Source organism: Conger conger, chromosome 9 (assembly GCF_963514075.1).
Source record: "Conger conger chromosome 9, fConCon1.1, whole genome shotgun sequence".
Lineage (NCBI taxonomy): Eukaryota > Metazoa > Chordata > Actinopteri > Anguilliformes > Congridae > Conger > Conger conger.
The window spans coordinates 36,296,076-36,322,008 of record NC_083768.1 but is presented as its reverse complement, the minus strand read 5'-3'; the positions used below and the strand labels follow the sequence as shown (position 1 = coordinate 36,322,008).

General features: G+C 43.6%; 2 protein-coding genes across 5 annotated transcripts; both read left to right on the top strand.

The window, feature by feature from the left end:
- The first annotated feature begins 170 nt into the window (after positions 1 to 170).
- Positions 171 to 10,498, top strand: LOC133137982 (acyl-CoA-binding domain-containing protein 5A-like). 3 transcript variants are annotated; one of them, XM_061256420.1, is made up of 13 exons: positions 171 to 235; positions 677 to 793; positions 1,141 to 1,261; positions 2,284 to 2,356; positions 2,485 to 2,593; positions 4,247 to 4,441; positions 4,787 to 4,993; positions 5,604 to 5,698; positions 6,256 to 6,460; positions 6,942 to 7,147; positions 7,414 to 7,464; positions 8,096 to 8,205; positions 8,508 to 10,498. In XM_061256420.1, exons 2-13 carry the CDS (start codon positions 718 to 720, stop codon positions 8,518 to 8,520), a joined length of 1,461 nt encoding a protein of 486 aa, XP_061112404.1. In that variant the 5' UTR covers positions 171 to 235; positions 677 to 717; the 3' UTR covers positions 8,521 to 10,498. The 3 variants fall into 3 exon arrangements, with proteins under 3 accessions (XP_061112404.1, XP_061112403.1, XP_061112405.1); XM_061256419.1 differs by lacking the exon at positions 8,508 to 10,498 and having other exon boundaries at positions 8,096 to 8,482; XM_061256421.1 differs by lacking the exons at positions 4,247 to 4,441; positions 8,508 to 10,498 and having other exon boundaries at positions 8,096 to 8,482.
- Positions 10,499 to 13,586: 3,088 nt separating this feature from the next.
- On the top strand, positions 13,587 to 24,967 carry yme1l1b (YME1-like 1b). 2 transcript variants are annotated; one of them, XM_061255182.1, is made up of 18 exons: positions 13,587 to 13,753; positions 15,002 to 15,115; positions 15,397 to 15,577; positions 16,070 to 16,171; positions 16,415 to 16,524; positions 17,387 to 17,537; positions 18,025 to 18,108; positions 18,908 to 19,060; positions 19,517 to 19,669; positions 19,760 to 19,892; positions 20,499 to 20,561; positions 20,881 to 20,993; positions 21,126 to 21,281; positions 21,471 to 21,622; positions 22,316 to 22,442; positions 22,581 to 22,654; positions 22,932 to 23,018; positions 23,392 to 24,967. In XM_061255182.1, exons 1-18 carry the CDS (start codon positions 13,721 to 13,723, stop codon positions 23,533 to 23,535), a joined length of 2,130 nt encoding a protein of 709 aa, XP_061111166.1. In that variant the 5' UTR covers positions 13,587 to 13,720; the 3' UTR covers positions 23,536 to 24,967. The 2 variants fall into 2 exon arrangements, with proteins under 2 accessions (XP_061111166.1, XP_061111165.1); XM_061255181.1 differs by having other exon boundaries at positions 13,588 to 13,753; positions 18,887 to 19,060.
- The last annotated feature ends 966 nt before the right edge of the window (positions 24,968 to 25,933 follow it).

The following is a 25,933-nucleotide window of genomic DNA, read 5'->3' as shown; positions in this document are numbered from 1 at the left end:
GTTAAGCCAGGATATATAGTACTACGTTTCCCACAAGTAACCACTCTCCGAGGCGCATTGTGGATAGTGTAGGAACTTTCTTTACAGTGCCCTCACAACAAAATCAAGATGTAGTTTATAAAAAAACTACAATTCCCTAGGAATACTTAACGTGGAAGAATCATTTGGTTCCTGTTTCGAATGTGTTTGAGAGGTCGCCGTATTTCCAGCAGATATTATTATTAGGCTATAAATGGTGAGATACTAATAGATCATTGAGTATTGATTATACGAAATGCAATAACTTGTGTAGATTGTGATGCGGAGTTGTATTTTATTTAGTGTCTTTTAGTAGCTTTGTTTCATTCGGTTGTTAGTTGTATGTGGTTAAAGTAGCAAGGGCTACGACTGGTTTGTTAAGACACAGGATAGCTTTCCTATCGTCACATGCTAACGACTATTTATGTCTGCATACGAAGGTTAATATTTAATGACAGTTAGGAAGCCCATTGGAGATTTAGCTGACCATTGGTGCTGCAACGTAGAGTGTATGTTTACTAAAATGATTTTTATTTTATTTTTTCAGCACAATAACAGAGTATCGGGGATATAACTTGCTTGACGACGTTAGCTAATAGCCTATATAGTGATACATTTTTATGCAGTTAACTAGATTAATTTTCGTTTTTATGTTTAGGTCAAGACATTTGCAGCCGACACTTAACATTGTGTGTCACTATGGCGGAAGAAAAAACAATCTACGAGATCAGATTTGATGCGGCAGTAAAAGTAATCCAGAGTTTGCCCCGTAATGGTAAGACCAGCATGTTAGAACATTCAGTTTCAGTCGCTGTTAGAATGCATTATGAAGTGTACATGATTGTTATTGGCTGTAGACATTCCAAGGAGTCTATTGGCTGGGCTATTTTACGGATCTTCAGTAGCTCTTCTATAGGCTATGTACTTTTCTGACATAAATGGACACATTCAATTTGACGACGCAGAGTTCAGGGAATGTACAGTTCAGAACACGTTCAATGATATTAAAGAAACCTGAATGTAGCACAAACCTTGAACAAGCATGCTAGTTAACTGCACATCGCACTTGCTTTTGACTGTTGCACCTCGAGTAACATTTCCTTAATTGTTTTGCCATTGCAGGTCCCTTCCAACCGTCAAACGAGACGATGCTGAAATTCTACAGTTACTATAAGCAGGCTATCCAAGGGCCCTGCACAATTTCTAGACCTAGCTTCTGGGATCCTGTGGGCAAAGTTAAATGGTAAGTTACCGTACAGGTAAAAGGCATTTTTCAGGGCAAAACTGTACGGTGGTGTCGTTACTTTTATCAAAGTAAAAATCCGACTGAGTTTAAAGTGAACTTTTTTAATGTATGTTGTCCTTCCAGTGTGTCTGCTTTGAGACCATATTTGGTGGAAAAATACTGATGTTCATCCATTGATATTTTGGTGTAATGGCGTATGGCAGGGATGCTCAAATCTGGCCCTCAAGGTCCGTTGTACTGTTGGGTTTCTCCTCTGCCTGATGGTCCAATGATGTCACTGATTAGCCAGAGATACCACTGCTTCAGGTCCCTGGTAAAAGAATGTCAGTATGACCTGCATGGTGCTTGCACACTACCAGTTTACCAGGTTATACCACCTCTTCCTAAACTGTTTATCTTCTTGGTTTGGCATTGGTCTGGTGTACAGAATTGCAAACCAAATAAATCACAAGATGAGTAATGCATGACGAGGTCTCCCCAATGCCTTCCTGGTGTCTCTCTTTTTGAAAAATCACAAGAAAATGTTGTTTGTTTCTTAATTCCAAGGGGCTTCTCTGCTTTCCCTGCTGTGTTACTGCTGTTTTGCTATGCTATTTGTGTGATAACTGGCATGTTGCTTTTGTGAAATGACTTTCAGAGGAAAAAGTATTTCCTTGTTTAAACTTATTTTTGTGACCGTAACCTCCACTAATAACACCGAGCACTCGATGCAGGCCAGCATGTCTCCTTGCTTTTGCATTTAAAGTTCATTGCCTTGTGTTTATTTGATTTGAGAGTTCAAAGCAGTCCACAGCTAGGAACATTCTGAAGTGTTTTGTAAATACTATAGGAAAATTAAGCTGTTATCCTTTGTAGGATGCCATCTTTGAACACCTTGTCCAGAGTTGCAGAAAATGGTACACTCAAGGTCTTGACAGGAGCTGGACATTCAGTGTTCTGTTCTGTGACCAGTTGTGGGGGAAAGTGCAAATTGGAAACGGAGGTGAAATGTGTGACTTGTGTTGTTCTTTGTTCTTAAGGGACGCTTGGAATTCTCTGGGAGACATGCCAAAAGAGAAGGCAATGATTGCGTATGTTGATGAAATGAAGTTGGTAAGCTACACATGGTTTTGATTCTGGAAAAATATAGTGCCACTTACAACTATAGTTAAATTGTTTTTGGGTTTTTTTTGGATGGGGGGTTATCTAATATCCCCCGCACCCAACCTGGTATTTTGTAGATTCTGGAAACCGTCCCAGTGACAGAGCAAGTAATGGAACTGCTGGACGTTCTAGGACCGTTCTATGATGTGGTGGAGAATAAATCGGAGGAGAATAACAGAGCCAGTGGTGAGTGATCACATGTTACTACACAGAATGCTGTGAACAGGTCTTGGGGCACCTCACAGCTCTGCTCTTATTTAGAATAGCAGTGGAAACTGTGGAATGGGCCAATCAGGATGGGCGAGGCTACAGCTAACCCGAGTGCTGGAGCTAACATGGAAGCTACAGCTAACCCGGCTGCTTGAGCCAACGTGGAAGCTAATGTTATAAACCAGTGCTAGTGTTAGGAACCAATGCACAAGTAGCGGAGAAACCTTGGCAGAACAAAACCCAATTTGTCAGGCCACTACAGATTCCCATTTTAGAGCTGAGGATACACTCTCCGATCATTACATTACATTACATTAATGGCATTTGGCAGACGCTCTTATCCATCATAAGTGGAAAACACCATTCAGTACAGTAGCACTGTGATTACCTGCTGGGACTCCACTTGGGGCTGAGTGGTTTTTTTGCAAAGTTCTGTGAAGAAATGAATGTGCATTTATCTGTGTAACTGGAAAAAGAGAAGACCCAAGCTATCTCTTAAAATGTTCTCAATCAGCTACTTTATGTGGTCAGTGTCAGTCGTTATTATAAGATTAAATTAATATGCATTTTTGATATAAAGTATATACATATATATTACATTGTGAGCATTGGTTACTTGGAGTACCATTCCATTCTACTTGAGTCAAGTGTAGTGGACGTTAGTCATTCCATTGGTTTGCTGGTTTACCTCAAGAACTTTGAGAACTGGTTTGTGGCCTTTAAGGCCCGGACACACCAAACCGAGAGTTGGCCGTCGGACGTCGGTGGCGCCCTGTCGGCCGGGTCTTTCTGGTGTGTCCCGTGTTTTGGAGGGCTCCGACGCCGATTCAACATGTTGAATCGGCATCGGAGCCCCCAGAGCCGTCGATGAGAGAGAGCTCTCTGATTGGCTGTCCAGCCAGCGAATCAGTGCACGAGAAGAGAAACGGAAGCGACGAAAGCAAGCCATTCCAAAGTTACTATCACTACCAGACATAATTTTCGATTAGTATTACTAAATAGCGAGAGAACAAGGAAATTGCTGCAAACTGTTTGTTGTGAGCGAGACAACGGCTGCTTCTAGGTCCAATGCAATGCAAACGCATTCCCCGGTCTTCCGGTTTCCATTTTTTGAAAGACAAATACAGACTACTGCCACCTGCTGGTGTGGAGAGTTATTACCTCTCACGCAGGCACAGAACGTACATGCAACTCGGCCGTCGGCGGACCGTCGTTGCGGTGTGTTCGGCACAGCCAACATTAACGACGCGTATCGACGCGAGGCGATCTTTGTCGGCGCTCCGCGGCCAACCGTCGGTTTCGTGTGTCCGGGCCTTTAAATGGCAGAAAAATATTTCTGAAACTAAGTGTGGAAAAACATACAGGTTATTTCCAAATGTTCCCTTACCCCCTGCATTTGTGCTGTTGTGATTCAAGGAGTGGATATCTGTTGCTGCTGTAAAGCTTGCTTGCTTGTCTGTATTGCTTCAGGTGGTAGATCAGGGCAATACCTGATCTATCCATTACATACTGTAGATGTAGCAGATGCTGCAAGGTAGGATGTAGTAGGCTGTGAGTTCTGTCGCAATGCAGTGATGGGCATTTGTAGGAAAACACAGGGACAAATGTGATTGGTTTCCTGTTGTTCAGGCTTTGGGAATGCTATAACACCACCTCCAAAGAATGGCCCCAAAAACATTGAAAGGGACGCAAAGGCGAACGGCACCAACAACGTCAGCGATGCAAGTGTTGATTCCAATGGCAGTGAAGAGGAGGAGGAGGAGGAGGAGGAGGATGATGATGATGATGATGATGATAGTGATGATGATAAAGAAATGGAGGAAGGTACAAAGCTAGGAAATAAACTCTAAATCAGTACAAGGAGGTGTGACGCGACTGTAAGGGCAACAATGTAGCATAGTGCTTAGGGAACTGGGCGTTTAACTCGGAGGCTGGCATTCGTAGGTCTTGCCCTTGAGCAAGGCACTTAACCCGAATTCCTTCAGTTAAATACCCAGCTGTGTACGCTGATTGTATGTAAATAATTTAAGCTGTTTTGGATATGTTAAGAGCATTTACAAATTTAAAATTTGAAATTAGTTTAAAAAAACGTTTCCTCATTCTGAGTGTTCAGTCATCACTAAATGTTTCGGGTCGTAACGTGGAAGCCTTCTCCTCCGTTTCCTCCAGAAGAGGAGGCCCTGGCGGCCAGGCTGAAAGCGGAGGACCCGACGGGGAAGTCCGAGGTCCCGCTGTCCAACGGCAGCGTGGAGCACAGCGTGTCGTCTCTGACCAACGGCACGCACAGCTCCCTGAACAGCGACTGCGTAGAGGAGGAGCTGGCCTGCAGCCTGGAGCCCCCGGGGGAGCCCTGCGAAACCAACGGCCCCCTCAGCGGTAAAGACCAGGGTGTGGCGCTGTGGAGGGTGTGCCCGGGCTACTGCTGCTGCTGAGCTAATACAAGCCCCGGTTTAGAGCCTGTGCATGCTGCCCCTCAGCTTCTGCTGTCAGAGAGTCATTCTCAGCTAGTCTCTGCAGCCCCAGTCCTAATGTACTACAGTACTATTATCCTGAATTTGAATACTGTCGTGTCTATTAATAACTATAACAATATCAATTTCCGTTATTAGGTTTGATATTTTACATGATTATATTGCCATAAGGTTTCATACATCTGAACAGTTTAATTTGAGACTGGAACATTCGTAATGATAAAATCTCTTTTTTTCCCCCCTACTAAGAACAATTTAATAATCTTCCTAATTTAGATGAAGCCTTCGGAGCATAATGAGAAAAAATGGCTCAAATGGGTTTTCCTTCAGCTCTGAGACATGTGATTAGATAAGCGGCTTGGCACAGATTTCCCTTTGAAAGCCGTTCTCTGCAGTGTCGCAGTGCAATGACCTGCAGTCAGCAGGCCGGCTCCTGACCAAATGGCCTTGGTGGAAAAGATCCAGTAGGCCTGTGCCAGCTGCTAATGCACTTCCCTGATTGGTTCTGTGCACAGATCTCGGTGAGGAGGTGCCTGGTCTTCTGCAGCTGGGCAGCGATTCGGACGGGGAGGTGTACTGTGACTCCATGGAGCAGTTTGGGCTAGAGGAGGTAAGGTGCCAGCCAGGGGCTCTGTGTAGCTGTCAGATGCACTTTACCAGCAGATCGAGTGGACAGGTTTCCACCTCTGAGCTGATTCCGCCCCCTTGCTGTTATTGGTCTGTGGCACTGAACGGGGTGTGTCCATGCAGATGAGCACTGAATTTGCCAGTCAGGTGACCTCAGGGTTCATGCTGATCATAGATCAAGGGATCACAGTCTGTAATAACTATGGAAAGGTAGACTTGCCCAAATCACCCTGGTCATTGGCTGTTTCCACTGAGTATGAGTATTGAAATGTCTCTTAACATTCAGTGCATTCTCTCTTTTGTTCCGTTAGCATTGTAACAGGCTTACGGGAAGCTTTATGGGCAAAGAAAGAATTGTTGGTGTTGATCCGCTGGTGCACGAATATCAGGTTACAGTAGGGCTGTGCTGATCCAGAAGTCTTCGGATTGGTTACTTGCTGTGTCCAGTCATGGCCCACCCAGGTCACATGCTCTGTGTGTTATATCTTCAGTACTGAAGCTTGCTTTGTGGGTATGCTGTAATATTGCGTCTCTGTTTAGGGCTCTGTGGTGCTCATTAACCACTCTCTGGAAACGGGTGAGGTGACCAGAGCAGTGCAGGGGCTTCTGGGAGAGGCCTGTAGGAGGGACGACCCCCAGGGGGGAGACGGCGGCCTCCAGGACGGCGTTGAGCCTGGGGCGGCCGGTGGACCTGTGGCCCTGAGCGCAGCCGAACACAGCACCTCCCTGGTCAGGAGAGGAAGGGGTACAGCCCGAATCCTCTCTATCTGAGCTCTGTTCTCTAAGTCCACACAGCTCTCTGCCTCTGGGCGGCCTGTAGCTTAGTGGTTAAGGTACATGAGGGACACGGAAGGTCGGTGGTTCGATCCCCGGCCATTGGGCCCTTGAACAAGGCCCTTTACCCTGCATTGCTCCAGGGTAGGATTGTCTCCTGCTTAGTCTCATCAACTGTATGTCGCTCTGGATAAGAGTGTCTGCCAAATGCCAATAATGTAATGTAATGTAATGTAATGAGTTAGAATGCAAGTGAAGCAGCAGGATGTTGGGCTGAGGAAACTGATCCAGGTTTTCTCATGGAGTCCTTGTGAAAGAGTGCCACTTCTCTAGGGGATGGCTTCAGTTCCCAGTACATGCGTAAAGTCTCATTTCGGCCTATTTGATTACGACGCCTGACTGGAAAGTGCTTCTGTAGGCGTTGTGGTTTACCTCTCTGTGCTGTGCTCCAGGTTCCAGCGTGTCGGGGTCGGGCCCTGGCGTGGGGCCCCCGGTCGGCCTGCTGGGCGGAGGGGGTGAAGGGGAGCGCTGGGGGTCAGAGGGCGGGGCCGAGGGCACCCTGAACGAGCAGATCGCCATGGCGCTGGCGCGACTGCAGGAGGACATGCAGAGTGTGCTGCACAGGCTGCAGACGCTGGAGGCTCTGACCGCATCGCAGGTCTGCGCAGCCACAGAGTGTGTGTGTGTGTGTGTGTGTGTGTGTGAGAGTGTGTGTGAGAGTGTGTGTGAGAGTGTGTGTGTGAGTGTGTGTTAGAGTGTGAGTGTGTGCACGCATGTGTGAGATGTTAATCATTAGTCAGAATGGATATTTCTTGCTTAGCTGCTTTACCAGAATGAAGCATATACAATACTACATAGTATAAAGGGTTGCATTCATTTGAAGAGTTTTTTTTCTTTTTTTTTTTTCCCCTCCCCTCTTTTTAGACAAGGTCATTATCTTTGCAGCAGAATTATGGATCACTTCCAGTTTCAAAGGTAAGGAGTCTGACTTCCTCTCCCGCTCCATGCACAATTGGCCAGTGTTACCTGGGGAGGAAGAGGAGGGTTTCACCTTGTTGGGTTTCCCCCGCTTCACAGAAGAACAGCCCCTTTGGTGTATGCAGACCTGTAGTCTGCCTGTGCTAGCTGCACATGACATGTCTTTGTCCTGGACCCAAGTACATACACAGTCAAGAGGTCCTTGTGGCTTTTCATATGTGGACTTATGCATGGAAATGAAGCTAGTTTTAAAAAAAGAATCATCAATTTTGAGGCATTTGACAGTGGCACATTTGCCATTGACGTGGTCAGGCATTGGATCACATCACACCACTGGGGATTCGTGTTTTAGTTTCAGCAGTTCCGGAGTCCTATTCCCAGGCAGGCATTGCTGTTGTGCTCTTGAGTACGTAGAAACAACTTCAGTGTTTTCTGTTTTTTACAACCATAAAACTGTTTGAGCCACTCTACTAAAAGCCTAATGTATAAATCTCTAAGCCTGCTGGGCAGTATGTTAGGAAACTGGGCTTGTAGCTCTGACAGACTGCAGGAAGTGGTGTCTTGGTGACAGCTTCAGTCGCACACGTCTGCTTCAGGCCTCACGCTTCGCTGCACACGTCTGTTCCAGAAACCGCGCTGGTGGCCTTTCCACGTCCCCCCTGGGGCAGTGGCCTTCGCTGTGGTATGGCCCTTCGTGGTGCACTGGCTGGTGTGGCTCTACTTCCAGCGACGGAGAAGGTACTCATTCCCCCGATTGGAGACTCGTTGGCACAAAGACTAAACAATGTAAGCGCTGCTTGAGGAGACAGCTGGAGGTGGCCTTGACATTTTGTCCGTTAACACGCACATATACGCCTCTCCGTGCCAGACTGCACGCAAAGCCACCCGGCTCATCCTTAAACAGACACCAGCTCCATCTCGCTGTTAGACCCGTCCACTTCATTTTACTGTCATGCAAATACACGTGTCTCATATACCGGATTTATTGGTAATGTTAACGTTCCTCTGTGATGTGCTAATGTGTGGGATTGTCGTTACAGGAAGCTGAACTGAAAAGCAGGTGTCCCTAGCGTAAAAAAGCCCACGGATCCAACGCCAGGGTTTGACGTCTCCTGTTCTAACATGGGCATTACTGTACTGCACCTCCTCTGCATTTCTCTACTGTATCTCTATGCTTTTGCACTACAACCATGGCACTACTGCTAGTAAGTTGTACCTTTTCAGCCTCTGCCAGTTACCCAATGTGGTATCAAAGAAAAATTGTGAATGCAAGGTAAGCTTATAATCATGCAAGCTTATTTTTAAGACAATGACTGGTGAAGATTCTGGTCATTAACAATTTTGAGCAGTGGGTAGCATTTAACCTGTGAAAGCCAGAAGTAGCTCTGTATGAATGAGGAGCGTGTGGTGTAATTGTAGTAAACCACGGTGCATCTCCTAGATTTAAATTCCACCTTTTTCTTTGTTTCAAGTATGCAATTACCAGTGCCCTACTCTATTATGCTATTTCCTCCTGCAATGACAACCATCCACAATCCCCTTTTGAGTTACCCTCATATTGCAGCTTACTTTATCATGATCTGCAGAATGTAATTAATGTGTTCATTTAATAAATTGTTACTTATTATTATGGCACAGTTAGGGGTTACTGGTAAACCAGACTAAACCATAAACTGAAAAACAGCTTGGCTGTCTTTGAACAGGGTGTACTTAAATTCAGAGGGAGGCTTGAACATAAATCTGTGGTACTCTGAGGATGAAAACAAAGCTGGAGGTTAGACATAAAATGGCAGCAGAATTCAGTATAAACACGCACTCTTGCTCTGAGGTAAATATACTTGTACTTTTGGGCATTAAGTAACACATTTATTTTATGTTTTATTATTTCAGAGACTTAAAAATGAATGCTTGCTTCAATTTGCTATATACTTGGTTGTACATTTTGTTTGGTTAAATCTCATAAAACTGAAGCAAGGAAGCCTTGTAGTGAGTCAGCCATATGCCAGCATTTCCATATGTCGGCTTGGATAACCACTGCAAGGTCAACGACAAGGGTACTTATTTTCATTTGTGGTGGTAATTTTGCAAGTCTGACTGCCAGAATAATTATATATTTCCTTGAGAGAAATTTAAGAATAAATAAATGTTAATTACTTTCTTATCTGAAACAATTTGTATGTCAGGATGTTTCCCTTTGTGAGAAGACAGAATGAATTCATTTCTCAGTGTCAGACAAAGTAGGAAGGAAAGAGACAGACTCTTTCAACTTGAAACAGTCAGTCAGTAGGAACAGTTAGGGAGCCCTTATAATTTCTTGAATCCTGTTTATCCTTTATAATGCTCCCATTTGTAATTTACTCTATCCTGTGATTGCTTGAGTGAATGGGCAGAAAATTTTGCATTTCTCTCTTGTGCCTTGTTCCAGTACAGTAAGGAGAGAGAGCTTGAGACATGTTTGGGGGGTTCCCTCTATAGCTGCTAAATTGTTTTATGAAGAGGCTTGTGCTGTGTGCTGGCTTGTAATGTAATTCTGTTCAAAATATTCATGGACGACTGACTCAAACGTATGCAGATTAATCAGTTCTGAGAGTTCTCCTGAAGTCAGTTCACTCTCGTTTTGTGAGTGGAAATCTTTTATGGGCTTACACGGAACCACACTCCCCTTTAGAAGCCCCATACCAAGTCCTGAGAGTAACCTGTCTCGGCCTGTCTCGGCACATGTCCGTGGACAGTGTGTCCTTAAACTACACCAGTGGGCATAATCCATAGTCAGAGATTAGAAACAAGGGTGGACTGAATAAAGGCTGTAACCAAACCGTCATTTAAAAATAAAAGTCAGGGTCTGTGTCAAAGATGTTGTAAAATGGATTATGCTCATGTTTACCTAAATCACAAGTCACATGTCTGCTTATTCAGCTGAAGAACCAGTTCTAGTTCTGGGCACTAAAATATGGAAATTCTCCAACAATATACAGGTGCATCTCAAAAAATTAGAATATCGTGGGAAAGGTTAATTTTTTTCTGTAATTTCATTCAAAAAGTGAAACTTTCATATATTCTAGATTCATTACACAAAGTGAAATATTTCAAGCCTTTTTTTGTTTTAATCTTGATGATTACGGTTTATAGCCCATGACAAATCCAGTATCTCAATATATTATTATATTATATAAGTCCAATCAAAAAAAGGAATTATAGTACAGAAATTTTGACCGTCAGAAAAGTATGTTCATTTATGCACTGCATGCATAAATGTAATATTCTAATATATTGAGATACTGGATTTTTTATTTTCATGAGCTGTAAACTGTAATCATCAAGATTAAAACAAAAAAAGGCTTGAAATATTTCACTTTGTGTAATGAATCTAGAATATATGAAAGTTTCACTTTTTGAATGAAATTACAGAAAAAAATTAACCTTTCCCACGATATATAAAAAAATTTAAAATTAAAAAAAGGCTTGAAATGGTTCACTTTGTGTAATGAATCTAGAATATATGAAAGTAAAACTTTTTGAATTTAATTACGAAAAAAAAGCGGAATTGTGCATGATATTCACATTTTTGTAGATGCACCTGTGTGTCAGTTTTTTTCCTGCATTATCTGTTGTATTACATAGCTTTAAACAAGTATATATAAAACATGTTTGATTCCATATCTTAACAGGACAGAATTAGAAAGCACCATCTCAACAGTAATCTGTGGTAAAACTGTCAAATGTGTGAATTGTCTTTGTTATACAGTTTGAACTGATTTTAAGATTTATGGTTGCAATACTTTTTACAAATATTTTGTTCCTAATTTTCTTTAGATGTAAATTATGTTCAATAATGTTAATAGCTGTACAGATCAGAATATTTAAAAATGAGGATAAAAGTGCAATATTTTAATTGCATTATACTTTATTCATAGAGTATAGAGACCTATATGCATTTAAACTGTAACAAGGCTGCATCGGCAATAGAACTAATTGTAGAGTTCTAGTCGCCTCTGTTAATGCATTCTACATTTGTATGTAAATTAAATTTACCTGGTTCTAACTTCCCCTGCCTTCAACAGGCAGGTGTTTAGCATGACAATTAATACTGTCAAGGCATGAATAAAATTTTCATAAAACTTCTGGGCTCTTTCCTTTATTCACTAAACTGGTTACATTTATAGTAAACTGTTCTTGTAAGCTTTCAGTGCAATACTGATTTCCCTCTTTAAAATGAATAATAGGTGTTTGGTGGTAGGTATATCATATCACCTATGGTCCATTGAAGCTTCTTGTGATGACCAGCATCAATAAAAAATGTGAAAGGCTCAAGTAATTAATGATCATTAATTATGTGTCACCATCTCGTGCATCATTGCTTAAGCCGCTTTGTAAATTAAAATTAAGTGATGGACACACGTAGATGGGATACATATGTTCATTTATGTATGGTTCCCATGATAACGTACAATTTAAATGATTTAAGTGTTCTAAATTTAGATACAAGATACTTTTTTCCCTTTCAGACCAGACTGAAACTAACTGAAGTTAGTTCAGGTACTCTACTTCTCCAAATGTTTTTGCAGAGGCAGTTTTGGCTGTCAGTTTAACTGTCAGCTGTTCTGTGGGACAGACTGGCAACATTTCTGGCTCCCACCCTCTGGATTCCTCTAAGGAGACTTAAGCTGAAGTTCCTATTCTCTTAGGTGGATTTTTTTTCTGGGTCATCATGCGACCTCATTTTTTACAGACAATGCCTCTGAAATAATTATAGTGCCTGTACTCTCATGTTGAGCCATGGGATGTTCAAGTTCTAATCACACCAATTAACTGTTCTCATTTGTTTTAATAAAACAAAACAAGCACTTTGTTTGGCCAATTCCTACAGTTATTAATTCCAGATCCATATACCTGAGCAGTTGGCTACATTACATGTTCAAAAGTGGAACCATTTTTTCCAATAATGCTATAAAATTATACTTTATTCAATAGTGCAACACTGAGAATTTAAATGTCAAAAGTTCCACTGACAACCACCATTAAGTGCAAGTTGTGCTCTCACATTGGAAGGATTGACAGAAACACCAGTAGATTTCTTCAGATCTGAAATGAGTGGAACTTGATTATTTTGTTTTTCATATCTCTCAAAGATTTATGTATTTGTGATGGTGATTGCTATAGTGGTCTACCACTTTTTACATGGTTGTTAGGAATCCCACTTCTCTATATCTCTTCACTTATTTTCCTTCGATCTCACATATGCAGTTGAACCATTCAAAAATCATGTGAGGCACCATTGGTGTGCTTGGGTAGTTGCTTAAAAGTAACTTTTGAGGGCAAAGGGGAACAACACTGGTAACAACTTTTTGGGAGGACACCTGTAGGCCTAACTTTGTTGATTGGAAGGATGCTGGTAGATTTTATATTATATATACAGTCGTGGTGGGAGCTACTTATACCTTTTTAATGCAACTCGCAAAAAAATGCACTGAATGGCTGATTTGACAGGAAACGGAATAAATGAAAGCGTGGTCAAGCTCTGATTTTTGCACAGGACTTGTCAGTCTTGCTTGTTCGCTGACTGTTGTAATGTGGTATGATGTGATGGGGCATGCCCGAACTGAGTTGTTGCTTACCTGTTCTACTCAGTCTTACTGTTAGTGCTGATTAGTTGGCCTATCCCTCTACCTTTGCTGTCTGCTTAGGATGTGAAACTTGTTGCCATTAATTGTGAATAATTTAAGTGGGACAAAAGGTTCAGTTGTGAGGAAATGCGTGTGTCACCATTGAAATAAAACTAGTCAGAATTCAGCAATGCAATGGTAGGACGCAGGTAAGCCTTACGTAAGGGGTAGTTATGTCAATAATACCACTGAGCAACTAAAAGCAGCCCATAGTCATTCAATGAAAAATGTGACTGATTGTTTTGTTGATCCTACTGTACCTACACAGTCAGATAGTATTTTCGTTGCGAGATCTGAAGCAGCTTCTTTTTGAAAGCTAATGAGCCACAGCTTCCCATAAGCATAACTATGAAATAACACATCCTATTTTAAAAAGCATGATTAAAGTTCTATCTTGGCAGCTATGGCACCTTTATGGGACTAAACTCATTAGCTTGTAGTAGTGACGCACAAATCCCGCTCCGTCTGACCTCTCTCGAAGAAACCATTTCAGTCACAACAGTGGAACACCGGTGAAACCGAAAGGGCAGTACCGCTAGCTATCTATCTAGCCCGGAACTAACACTGGTCAACCAGTGACAGTTTTTGAAATGTTTTCCTTCTCAACTACAGTCCAACCGCAGGTAACGAGTGATTTGGCTCGCCAGCTAACTTACCATCAGTAGTTAGTCCGCGACTACGGCATAATTCAGCAGCTAGCCAGCCAAATGTTAGCAGACAGTCGTTCAACTTAAGCTCGCTAATAGCTAACGTTAGTTTGTTTGTGATTACGGCTTATTAGCCATGTTAGCTCTAAATAAACAATGTTAGCTATAAATAAAATCAACACAAAGTGCTTGCCAAGCAACTTAACCTCTCAGAATTCTGTTTGCACGGGCTGTCGGACCGTCGCTAATGTTAGTTAACTTCGTTGGCTAAATCGAGCTAGCTGAGGTTGTACAGCTATGCGCAGCACCCGCTTGGAGAAATCCAGAGAACTGCGTCAACTCGCCTGCTAACATTGCAATAAACTACCCAAAGAAAATTAGCTATCTGTGGTTTTCAATGTGAAAATACTGAACCCTTCGTCTTACGTTGCGAACAGCGTCGCTAACTTGCAAGCTTAAAATCTTGAAATGCAATTAACCTTAGCTATCGCTGGCAAACAGGTGAACACACCAGTTTCTCTTCCAGTTGGCAAACGTGTTAGCCATGCTAACCATGTCGCACACAGGAACTACCAAGCAGGCTACGTTTGTCAACTTCTGTTCCTATTCAGTCAAAAACTGACGTGATAGATTCCCTGCTATTGTATTTATTTGCTTGGCTATGGATCGCTCACATTTGCAGAAATGAAAGCTGTGGTTAGACCTCAATAGCTATCTTGCATGTTAGCTTCAGTAGGACATGAAATTCAATGTAACCGTAAGGCCAAATCGCATGTGTAAATAACACCATAGAGATATGAAGTGGTGCTAGCATAGGACACTTCCCTGCTGTAAAAGCCAGCTGTGCCCATCTTGAAATTACCAGCTACCAGCTGTTTCAAAACATAGCTTGACCTGGTCAGACCATATTGAATGTGGAGCTGGTCTAAACTGGTCAACCAGCTACCAACTGTTTCAAAACATTGCTTTTTTTCCAGCAGGGTTGACTAATTGTTAGCTAATTTTGTGAAAGTATAGTGGTTTATTTAACTTAGCCAGTTGTGCACGTTTTATTGTACAACAATCATATCGCAATGATAAGCAGTTTGCTTTTGAAATTTCGTGTTTCGTATAATTCGTAATACATTTAGACGTGTATACCACTTCAGCGTTGACATGTGGCAAATTATGTTATTAATTGATTATCTTAAATGATTAATCTTAAATTATGCCTTTATTTCTCAGGTGACTGTCCATCTCATCAATGCTTTCCATTCCCTGAAGGGTTCGGCGGCGGCCAGCCCAAATCAGAATCACAAGCGAGACACCAGTCCGGAAAATGATCAGCAAAACAGGGAGGTAAAGCATCCTTCACATTGATAGCGCTGCTGCACCCGAGCTCAGACAATATGTAAATTATTGATACGTTGTAGTGTCCAGTGGTAGGGCTTACTTTTTGGGGCCCTAAGAAAAATTGGATTTGGCTCCCAGCCGCTTATTACCTGGCCAGGCATGGCAATTCTGTGGCCATTCTACTTCACTGCACACAGAGCAGATAGTAGCGCTGCTTCCATTTTTAACAGTTTAGGCATCTGGTGCACAGTGGCAATGTGTACTGAGCTGTGTGTCTGTCCCCACAGCCCACACTCAGCCTGAGGGACCTAGGTCTGGCTGACCTGAGAACAGAGCAGCTGGGCGAGCTGGTGGGCCGGCTGCTACCATGCCTGAGCCACGCCCACAACCTCCACAGGCCCCTCCCCCAGCCGAGTGGGTGGAGGGCGTCCCACGTCTCCTCCAGCTCCTTCTTCCAGAATAAACACGGTGAGTGGCAGTACGTCCCAGCACCTGCTGTATATGTCCTCATCGTGAGCAGGACTGCAACAAAGAATATCTGTGTAAAACTATCCTGGTCCTGTAAAGTGAGTGAGTGGGGCAGCCTATAGCCTACTCACCAAGGTGGTTGACTGTGACCTGGAAGGTTTGTGGTTCAAGCCCCAGTCTAGCCACAATAAGATCACTGCAGCTGTTGGGTCCTTGAGCAAGGCCTTAACCCAGCATTGCTGAGCGAGTGCTTGAGTGAGTGACAGAAACACAACCATCAACAAAAAACCCCCAAAACCAAACAATCCTCACTGGCATGTAGACAGACAGACAGAGAGAAAGTGAGAGATGTGGGAGGGGTAATTATGAGCATGGCTAAATTTTGTCCCTGTAACATTGTTGTGAGTGAGCAGCTCTGTGAAAATATAGTGATTGTGTGAGTCTCTTCATTGGACACTATTACTCAGCGCACATCCTTTCCTCTTGTTCCAGGGTTCTTAGATAGGACAGCAGGTGTTCTGGGGGTCCCAGCATTTTGCAGACAGAGGCCCTCTCCTGTACAGACCGTCTGCACAGATCTTCAGTACCTGCCAGGTGAGAGATAGCACATAATGCACATTAGTTTCCCGTGGAAACATGGACATTACATCGTCACCTGGAGCAGTTGTCAGGGGAAGACTATGCTAATGCCGTCCAGGTTCCAATGTGATCTTGAATGTAGGGAGTGCAGCATTTGTATTATTCTGTAGCTTGCTAAATGCCCATTTGCATTCAACTAAAGTGTAAATATTTAATTAGAAACATTGTGCATTTTTCTTCCGTTCATATATTTTATAGTGTTGATCCAAGCCAGAGGCTTTAAAACCCTGAAATCCAAGACCAGACGTCTGCAGTCCAGCAGCGAGCGCCCTGTGGAGTCAGAAGGCTATACTCCATCCTTTATGAAGGTTTGCCAGCAGGCTTGCTGTGTCATTACATAAGCCTCCTGGAGTTTATCAAGGCCCGGCCCTTAGCCGTGTTCTGTGTGGAAATGCCAGGCACATCTACCACGACCTGCTGTTTGCCCTGTGGGGAATCTAAGGCACAGCACAATCCTATACTCCCTTAATGTCTGTGAAATATGTTCTGGGAGGCTCCATTTTGCATTATGATTGCAGCAATCCTGCATGGGTTTCACCTAAACCTCCAAAGTGGTCTTTCAATGTAACCAAGTCAAACTACAGCCTGTATGTGAAACCCATCAGCTGTTTTATCATGGATCAAACTGTCTGGCACTGGCTGCTGAACAACTGTATGGTTACCTGGAAGGTTTAGATCACACATTTAAGGTGATCTACTTTGTGATCATATACCTTTTAAGCCTTTTACAAATATGTGCTTGGAATGTTATTAACAGAATTTTCTAATGCTGATGTAGCAATCACTACTGGTATTTCAAATCAATTAAGATCTAGCTTAGGAGAAAAAAAAAAAACTACTCTTCGAAGGGATAAAGTAAAATCCTTTGGACAGTGACTGCATCTCACTGAACTGCATCTCACCATCTCTACTCATTACCTGAAGACTCACTTCCGTATTGTTCAGGTTTTGGCAGTAATATGGTTCACTCAGACCCCCTGGTCGAGTTCTGCTGTGGTAAACATGACCCCATTATGAAAAGTTGCGCAAATTAGTGGCATTCATGCCCACTCCTGGTTTCAGACAAGTGCTCCTTGCTCTAAGATGTCCTCTCGTTGGCACCGGAAAGTTGTGAGGGCATGTGAGTCCCTGATTGGTCTCGGGCTCCTATGATCTGCTGTCTCTGTCCAGGGCCTCCTCACGAGGGATAAGGTCCCGCACGTGGACTCTCTGGCCGAGCTGCTGAGGAATAAGAACATTCCGGAGGCCCAGCATGACTCCTTCAAGACCGGCTTTCTGGAGGGCATCATGAGATCCCAGGCCCACTCCCTGCGCTTACAAGGCATGTGTCCACCTTCGTCTTCCTCACGGTTTCCTAGACCCGCAGGCCTCCTCGTGTAAAGCTAATGTAACCTTCATTTTGTATTTTGTAATGCCTCTGTCATTACTCACAAATAAGCAGTGGTTTTCAAGTGGAGCTACTCCTCTATGAAGGAAAATATGTGGCTGAATTTTATCACCTGATACTGATATTCTGTACTTTTAAAAATTCCAACCAGTGCAAGTGACTCTGATACATTGCTGTTTATTTTCAATTAAAATGTAATCGGCTGCCTAGATGGACAATGATTTGGAGTACAGAATGAAGTAATGCCATGAAGAAAGTGACAGGTGCTTTAATCTATTGGTTGAAGATGACCATAAAGAGTTCAGTGACTCTGATGTGAGACAGTACAGAGATGTGTTTGCAGGGCCGCCACTAGGTGGCAACACTGCCACAGTAGTGTTCTTCAGGCAGGTAAAAACTGAAGCAGTTTTCTTTGTGACAGAAACTTTCAGGAAGTCCCGGATGATTGTGTGGGTCCTCCTTATCCTGGGCGTCTACGTCCTCTACAAATACAGCTTTTTATCGGGTAAACACTCCCTTTCTGGTTCTGCCCTCCATTTGCCTGTATGTCTTTTCAATCTTGAGAGCTGTTAAACAGTTGCACCAGGAACCACCATAAACCATTATGCAAGCACTAGCTTTGTTTCCATTAGACATACTAGCATCTCTTAAGCTATCAAATTATCTATGAGAAACACAGTGATGTTTTCTGTGGAAATGTATGCAAATCAATTTCCAACATTTTGTTGCTATTGTGCTTAATGCATTTCATTGCTTGCATGCCTTCACAAATGTATGCGTAGTTGACACAACAGAAGCATATCCACTGGGTCTGTGTTGATCCTGCATCAGGGATCAACCCAACAAATTATTTTTATTGTTGACTTTTTTTAATTTGGCTGTTGGGGAATAGGGTGGCGTCTTTAAATAAATGTGATCTCTGAGATTACACTGTGCTCAGTGGCTTACTGAAGGCAATTGATTTATGCAGCTCACATTAATGAGTTGGGTTGAGTGATTGCTTGGCTAAAGAAAACAGCTTTTGGTCTCCACCTTTAAATTACCGGCTATGCAGCTAGCAGTATTTTATAGAGGTTAGTAATAAAAGTCATTTATTAACAGGATTCTCTGGAAACGGTTGTTTAATTTGGCAGCTTCTTTCCTTATGGCTTGTGTAATTAAATAATAAATGAATAACAGTGTTTTATCACGCCACACCATGAGGAACAGAGGAACCCTGCTTTGCATGCTGCGCATGCGCGGTCCCGTTTGAGTGTGAACTTTGATCTAACCGCTCTGGACAGTGCGGTTCCGGGCCCCCCCAGGCATGGACATGGCCATGGACCCGGTCCAGATTAAGAACGTGACCTTCGAGCATGTGAAGGGCGTGGAGGAGGCCAAGAACGAGCTGCTGGAGGTGGTGGAGTTTCTCAAGAACCCTCAGAAGTTCACCGTTCTGGGAGGGAAACTGCCCAAAGGCAAGAGGAGAGTTTCATCTTTGCCCAGCTTCAAGTGCAGCTTTCCCATCCATTACAACATTAATTTTGCCATTATACAAATAGTATATGGTCATTCTGTGGAAAATCAACCGGAGGTGCGAACATGCAAAACATTTAGACTCAATGGATTTGTCATTCTGGAGATATTAGCTTTTTAAAAAGGGGGCGGGGGTGTACCCAAATAGTCAGTTGTGAGTAAAAATTGGGGTTTGTGTTGGATTTGGAGCATTATATCTTTGGCATTAAACCAGGGAAAAACCTAAAAACATGTACAAAGAACATAATATATAAAGAACATTTACACAGTTTGAGCAAAATTGGAGTGGTCAACTCCCACACTTCTGGTTGATTTTTCTTGGAATGACCCTCTAATATCTCTCTCAATGTCTTTCTATCTCTCTGTTGGTCTGTTTCTCTCTCTCTCCCTCCATTTAGGTGTGTTGCTGGTCGGCCCCCCGGGCACTGGTAAAACCCTGCTGGCGCGGGCAGTGGCCGGCGAGGCAGACGTGCCCTTCTTCTATGCCTCTGGCTCAGAGTTCGATGAGATGTTCGTGGGTGTGGGGGCTAGCCGCATCAGGAACCTCTTCAGTGAGTCCCCCCCCGGACAGAGTGGGTGAGGTCCATTGTGCCTCCGACCCCTCCATTTACTCTTTTGTTTCTCCCCACCCTTTCCCCCAGAGGAGGCCAAGGCCAACGCCCCCTGCGTGGTGTTCCTTGATGAGCTGGACAGCGTGGGGGGGAAGAGGATCGAGTCTCCCATGCACCCCTACTCCAGACAGACCATCAACCAGCTGCTGGCGGAGATGGACGGGTGAGACCTGTGTCTGTTTCCGTGCCCTGTGCCTGTTTCCCTGCCTCTGTTTCCCTGCCCTGTGCTCGTTTCCCTGACCTGCCTCTGTTTCCCTGACCTGCCTCTGTTTCCCTGACCTGTGTCTGTTTCCCTGACCTGCGTCTGTTTCCCTGACCTGCGTCTGTTTCCCTGACCTGCGTCTGTTTCCCTGACCTGCCTCTGTTTCCCTGACCTGCCTCTGTTTCCCTGACCTGCGTCTGTTTCCCTGACCTGCGTCTGTTTCCCTGACCTGCGTCTGTTTCCCTGACCTGCGTCTGTTTCCCTGACCTGCGTCTGTTTCCCTGACCTGCGTCTGTTTCCCTGACCTGCGTCTGTTTCCCTGACCTGCGTCTGTTTCCCTGACCTGCGTCCGTTTCCCTGACCTGCGTCCGTTTCCCTGACCTGCGTCCGTTTCCCTGCCCTATGCCCGTTTCCCTGCCCTGTGTTCGTTTCCCTGCCCTGTGTTCGTTTCCCTGCCCTGTGTCCGTTTCCCTGCTCTGTGTCCGTTTCCCTGCCCTGTGTCCGTTTCCCTGCCCTGTGTCCGTTTCCCTGACCTCTGTCTGTTTCCCTGCCCTGTGTCTGTTTCAGGTTCAAACCCAATGAAGGAGTCATTGTCATCGGTGCCACAAACTTCCCTGAAGCTCTGGATAAGTATGCTTCACTCTTTCCTTTTCTTATGCGGTTGGATGATTCACAAAGACACAAAAGCCAGGAGATCGCATTAAATCATGGCCAAGTTGTCAGTTTTGTATTTTGACATCAGTCTATTTTGACATTTAACTTGGTGATTTGTTAGTTTGGAAATCACACGTGAAAACGAATCTGCTGCCAGATTAAGCTCAAGGTCAAGAACCTTGTGCACCAATTGTGGAACTGTTACTGAAATTGGCTTTGTCTGGTTTGTGGAGTCACTTCCTACGCTCCTCTGGTCTTTCCAATGTCTGAGAACTCCACTTTCCCTATTCCGCAGTGCTTTGATCCGACCTGGACGCTTCGACATGCAAGTTGCAGTTCCCAGACCAGACGTGAAAGGGCGCACGGAGATCCTCAAGTGGTACCTCAGAAAAATTAAAGTAGACCCTGGTGAGCAGGCAATCTTTCATGCAAATTATGATTAACATCTCATGTTTAAGACAATGTTTTTTTATTTTATCTATCTCCTAAGTGATTCCATGTGCGGGTTGTCCGTGCTAATTGCTGAATCTACTCTCACAGATATTCAGGCAGAGGTCATCGCTAGGGGAACAGTGGGGTTCACCGGGGCGGAGCTGGAGAACCTGGTCAACCAGGCGGCTCTGAAGGCTGCAGTGGACGGCAAAGACATCGTCTCCATGACAGAGCTGGAGTTCGCCAAGGACAAGATGCTCATGGGTGAGGAGCACTGGGGGGTTGGGCTAGGCTCACTCCATAGTGTAGGAAACCGACTGTCAGTCGCTGACTTTGAAAGTATGAACCGATCACATGATTGCATATCATAGTGTTTTAGGACCCGCTAGAGCCTAGTCTTGCATGTCAGAAGGGGTGAGCTGTGTGGTTGTTGACACCACTGTGTGTACACAGGTCCAGAGCGCCGGAGTGTGGAGATAGATGCGAAGAACAAGAAAATAACCGCCTACCACGAGTCCGGCCACGCCATCGTTGCGTACTACACCAAAGACGCCATGCCCATCAACAAAGCCACAATCATGCCACGGGGCGCTACTCTGGGTCATGTGAGTTTCACTTCAGCGGTAGTGGTGGGAGTGGTTTTCAGTATCTGTCTCTTTGATGGACAGTTAATCCCTATCCCTTTTATTGCTGGTTTTAAAATGGAAATTTTTAGAGGGAACTGAGAGGCTATTGAAAGAGGTTCACAGGCCAGTATGAAAAGGGAAGAACTGAAGGTTTGTCAACAAATTCACCCATCAGTGCAGCGCAGTATGTAAATAGAGAGACTGTTAGCTGGCAGAGCAGATAGCCATCTGTCAGGTATGGCTTTCTGTCGGTGCTGCCTACTGGTTGCATACAGTTCCTGTTAATATATCAACCGAGAAGACAGAACTGGGAAATGGGCTTATTACTGAGGTTGTCGGTTTGAGTCCCAGAACCAACTGCCTTTGTACCCTTGAACAAGGTGCTTTTACCTGAACTGCTTTTGGGAATCTGTCCAGTTGTATAAGTTCACTGTATGTAAAGACTGAAAGCTGTGTATAAGCTGTGTTTAAGAGCGTCTGCAAAATGTCTAAAATGTCATTGTAAAGTTGTAGTGTTTTTGCAGTTGGCTTGGGTGTAGATATACACATTGCGCTGAGCTAAGAATCCAGTCGAACGTTGTTGGCTCTTTATGATCCAGTGAGTTCACTGTTCTCCCTCTCTCCCTCTCCCCCTATGTCCCTCTATCCCTCCATCCCTCCCTCCCTCCGCAGGTGTCCATGCTCCCAGAGAACGATCGCTGGAGTGAGACACGCTCGCAGCTGCTGGCTCAGATGGACGTGAGCATGGGCGGGCGGGTCGCTGAGGAGCTTGTGTTTGGGGCAGAGAACATCACCAGCGGTGAGCGCGTTAGCGTCCGGTCCAGGCCCGACGCAGACGTGCTCTGGGCCCCAGCGTCACACATCCAGACCTCAGGGCCTGCACCAACTGTCAACTCCCTCCCCACTTTGAGTCATTTCTTTATGTGGTTTCTTGCAGGTGCATCCAGTGACTTTGACAATGCCACAAAAATAGCAAAAATGATGGTTACTCACTTCGGCATGAGCGACAAGGTAGGAATGAGTAATTTCAAAAGTTTTACCGCATTCTTTAACATACTTATGCAGCAGCATGTGTGTATCTTATTTATGGGCATTATATTTTGCCTGATTAAAAGTAAGAAATTACATGTTTTATGTGCACTGTGCATGCATGAAAGGGGCATGGAATTGTGCAATGTATGATGTCAGAATGATTTACAGTAGCTGTAACTACACGTGTGTTCCCAGCCTTGATTACTGTATAAGAGTGAAATGGGTGATTTGACTGACCTACCATGTTGCATTTCAGCTCGGCGTGATGACGTATAATGACCTCTCCAAGCAGAGCCCAGAAACACAGGCTGCTATCGAACAGGAAGTGAGGATACTTCTGAGGGTAAGAGGTCTTAACCATTGCATCTGCACTTCAGCCTGTGTTTCCACTATGCCCTTCAATTACGCTGTCATATTTCCCAGAAAATAGTTCACCTTTACACCAAGCATATATTCCCAGAGATCTTCATGATCATGCGTTTGGCCGTATATGAATATAGTTTGTGTCCCTTGAGTATAATAACACTTTGTGTTATCCTTCATAAAGCGTTGCCTTTATTTTAGTATGACTTCTGAAGATGTTACACTTTTGCCATTGTTTTTTCTAATGTGTCAGTTTGAGCTGCATCACACCCCTTTCATAATATGGGCTGTAGGCCGACATTTTGGGATTGCAGCCTTTTTTCCATCATCTCTGGTGTGACGTTTGCTGACAGGACTCATACGAGCGCGCTAAAAACATCCTGAAGACACACACCAAAGAGCACAAGAGCCTAGCGGAAGCCTTGCTGACCTACGAGACGCTGGACGCCAAGGAGATCCAGATGGTCGTTGAGGGAAAGACACTGGACTGCAGATGATGCGCTCCGCACCACCTAGGATGTAAATAAGCAGAATTGTCAGGGAGGCCGGACATCAAGCAGGAAAACAAACGCTTGTTTTTCCTTTCGCCCTGCTCATGTACAGTGCACTTTCTCCCCGTCCGTTTATCCTTGTTTCATCGTGAAGGCCTTCCTCTTCCTCTCCTTGGCTTTCCCTTCCTCTCTCAGGGCCGTGGCCATTTGCATCGACACCCTCAGTCACCCCATTTCTACCATTCTTGCTTGGTTTGGACCTCCGTGGGATCTGTTACTTGACCAGGTTCAGGATCTGTGGCATGATCGGTGTGATTCTTCCCTCACCAGACTTGTTCCTCAGTGTGCGCTTGACATATGCTGAGGAATCCGGACTTTTCGCATTGGCATGCTAATCCGTTCTATGCCTTCTCGTGTAATCTGTGGTTTGTGTGGGGCAGGTCGGAGGTGTGGTTCAAAGCAGCCTGTCAGATCCTTGACTTCCTGTGCATACAGGAAATTAGACCAGTAAACTTGAATGTAGATTTCAGTTTCACACACGCACTTAATGTATTACATATGCTGTATAAACCATGAGGAGGACATGGCTTGCAGTGTGTTGTACTGTGATTTGTGTCATAATCTGACATAATACAGCTTTGTCCTGTAAATGCCTCATTTGCTGTATATTTGCTGTAAATCTTCTGATGTGTATATCTGAAGGATTGAACCCACGTGCATAAGTAGGGATCTTCAACATCACAATGTACAGTGAATAGATATTGTTTTGTGTGATAAAGGCTTTTTTAATGTGAGCTTGAGAGTATATACAGGTATCATTATGGGTCAAATATTATTTAAAATCATACTATGGAAAAACAGTCAAGAGATGTCAGAGGGGAAGACACTGGAAATGGTGTTGTGTAATCTCCAGTTGTATGGCTCATAAACAGTTTTCCCAGAATGCTGTTTGTGAAGGACAGGGCTCCAACCATGATTTATAAATGCATTATATCTGTCTAATATTTATAAGGTTTGTGTTTGAGGTAGATTCAGTATGTGAAACACTAGATTTATTTTCCAGAGTACGGGATAATCTTTGCAGTGTCTCTTCTGCAGACTTCTTCAGCAATACCTAGTTGCACCCCCCCTCTGTATCAACATATTTTTTTTGTGCAAGTTATTTGTGTATGTTATAAAAGTATCATTTATGTATATTATAAAGAATCCCAAGTGTATTGACCTAACTATAGGTTTAAGCCATAATTTCTGCTATTTAGCCATGTTAAATTTAGCTGTAGAAGGCATGTGAGGGATCAGTGTATAAATTGGTGACAATGCATTTGCCTGTGTATGCAACATTTGCTTTTTAAATGGGCCTCCATGCTTTTCCATTTTTCAAAATCGCCAAAAAAGATGGACAAATGTTTCTGAAGTTAATAAAATCTGATTGACGTCTTGCCTTGTCCATTTGTGATTATTGTCCGATTAAACCATTTTTTTTGCACATTGTATCATTGTGACATTTCTCCCAGTTTTAAATGTGTCTTTTCTGAGGTGCCTCTCTTCAGTGCTCTTGTACTCATACATAAAGCACTGATGTTGATGTGTAGGGACTTAATGAGGCACTGGTTCACAAGTCACACTACTACATGAGAACCAATACCAATTGTAGAAGAGGATGAAGTATTCAGTGATTGACATATCTTTTAAACAAGATACATTGTTGAAACCGTTTTCATCTTAACATCTCTTACTGTCCGTGTCCTAGCAAGGGGAAATTTCTTGATGTATATCCTAACTGGTGAATGCATTTGAACCAATGGCCACTTTATGGCCAAAAACAAGAGGTTCCATCAGTTTGGTTTAAACATGTTTGTTTATTAATGCTTAATGGTACACAACTGTTATCATAATCATAGTCATTGTTTTTGCTAATATGACTGATTTAGCTCATGGAAATTAATAGATTTCGGATGATTAGCCAACGGATGATTTGTAGCGATGTACACATCTCCTGTGACATTGCTTTGACAATTATCTCAGATTGTCCACTTGTCCACTGAAGCATTGCAATAGAAAGCCATCAAAGACATTAAATCACTTTTTCATTTATATTCATTATTCAATGGCTGTTATTCATATTTCTCCTCTCCAAACCTGTATTCTACACAAATACCTGGATCACCTACGATACATTTGAATTTCTGTAAAATGTGGGTAGTAAATTACACAGGACCAACTGGACCAAAACAATCCTCCGATGAGGCAAACAACTTCTTAATCTGTTGAACATTCTAGATCTGACTGTATTCAGCATCACAGCTCAAGGGGTAGATTTTAGTGATTTGGTGGTACTGAAGACAGAAGAAAACACAAGTATTGAGCTTTTGATCAACCATTCAGCTGTAATAGCCTTTCAAAA

Coding starts and splice junctions, on each gene's coding strand:
- LOC133137982 (XM_061256419.1), top strand. CDS start 718: ATGGCGGAAGAAAAAACAATCTACGAGATCAGATTTGATGCGGCAGTA. Junction 2,357..2,484: donor ATGTTGATGAAATGAAGTTG/GTAAGCTACACA, acceptor GGTATTTTGTAG/ATTCTGGAAACCGTCCCAGT. Junction 4,994..5,603: donor AACCAACGGCCCCCTCAGCG/GTAAAGACCAGG, acceptor TTCTGTGCACAG/ATCTCGGTGAGGAGGTGCCT.
- yme1l1b (XM_061255181.1), top strand. CDS start 13,721: ATGTTTTCCTTCTCAACTACAGTCCAACCGCAG. Junction 15,116..15,396: donor ATGATCAGCAAAACAGGGAG/GTAAAGCATCCT, acceptor CTGTCCCCACAG/CCCACACTCAGCCTGAGGGA. Junction 17,538..18,024: donor CCACTCCCTGCGCTTACAAG/GCATGTGTCCAC, acceptor TCTTTGTGACAG/AAACTTTCAGGAAGTCCCGG.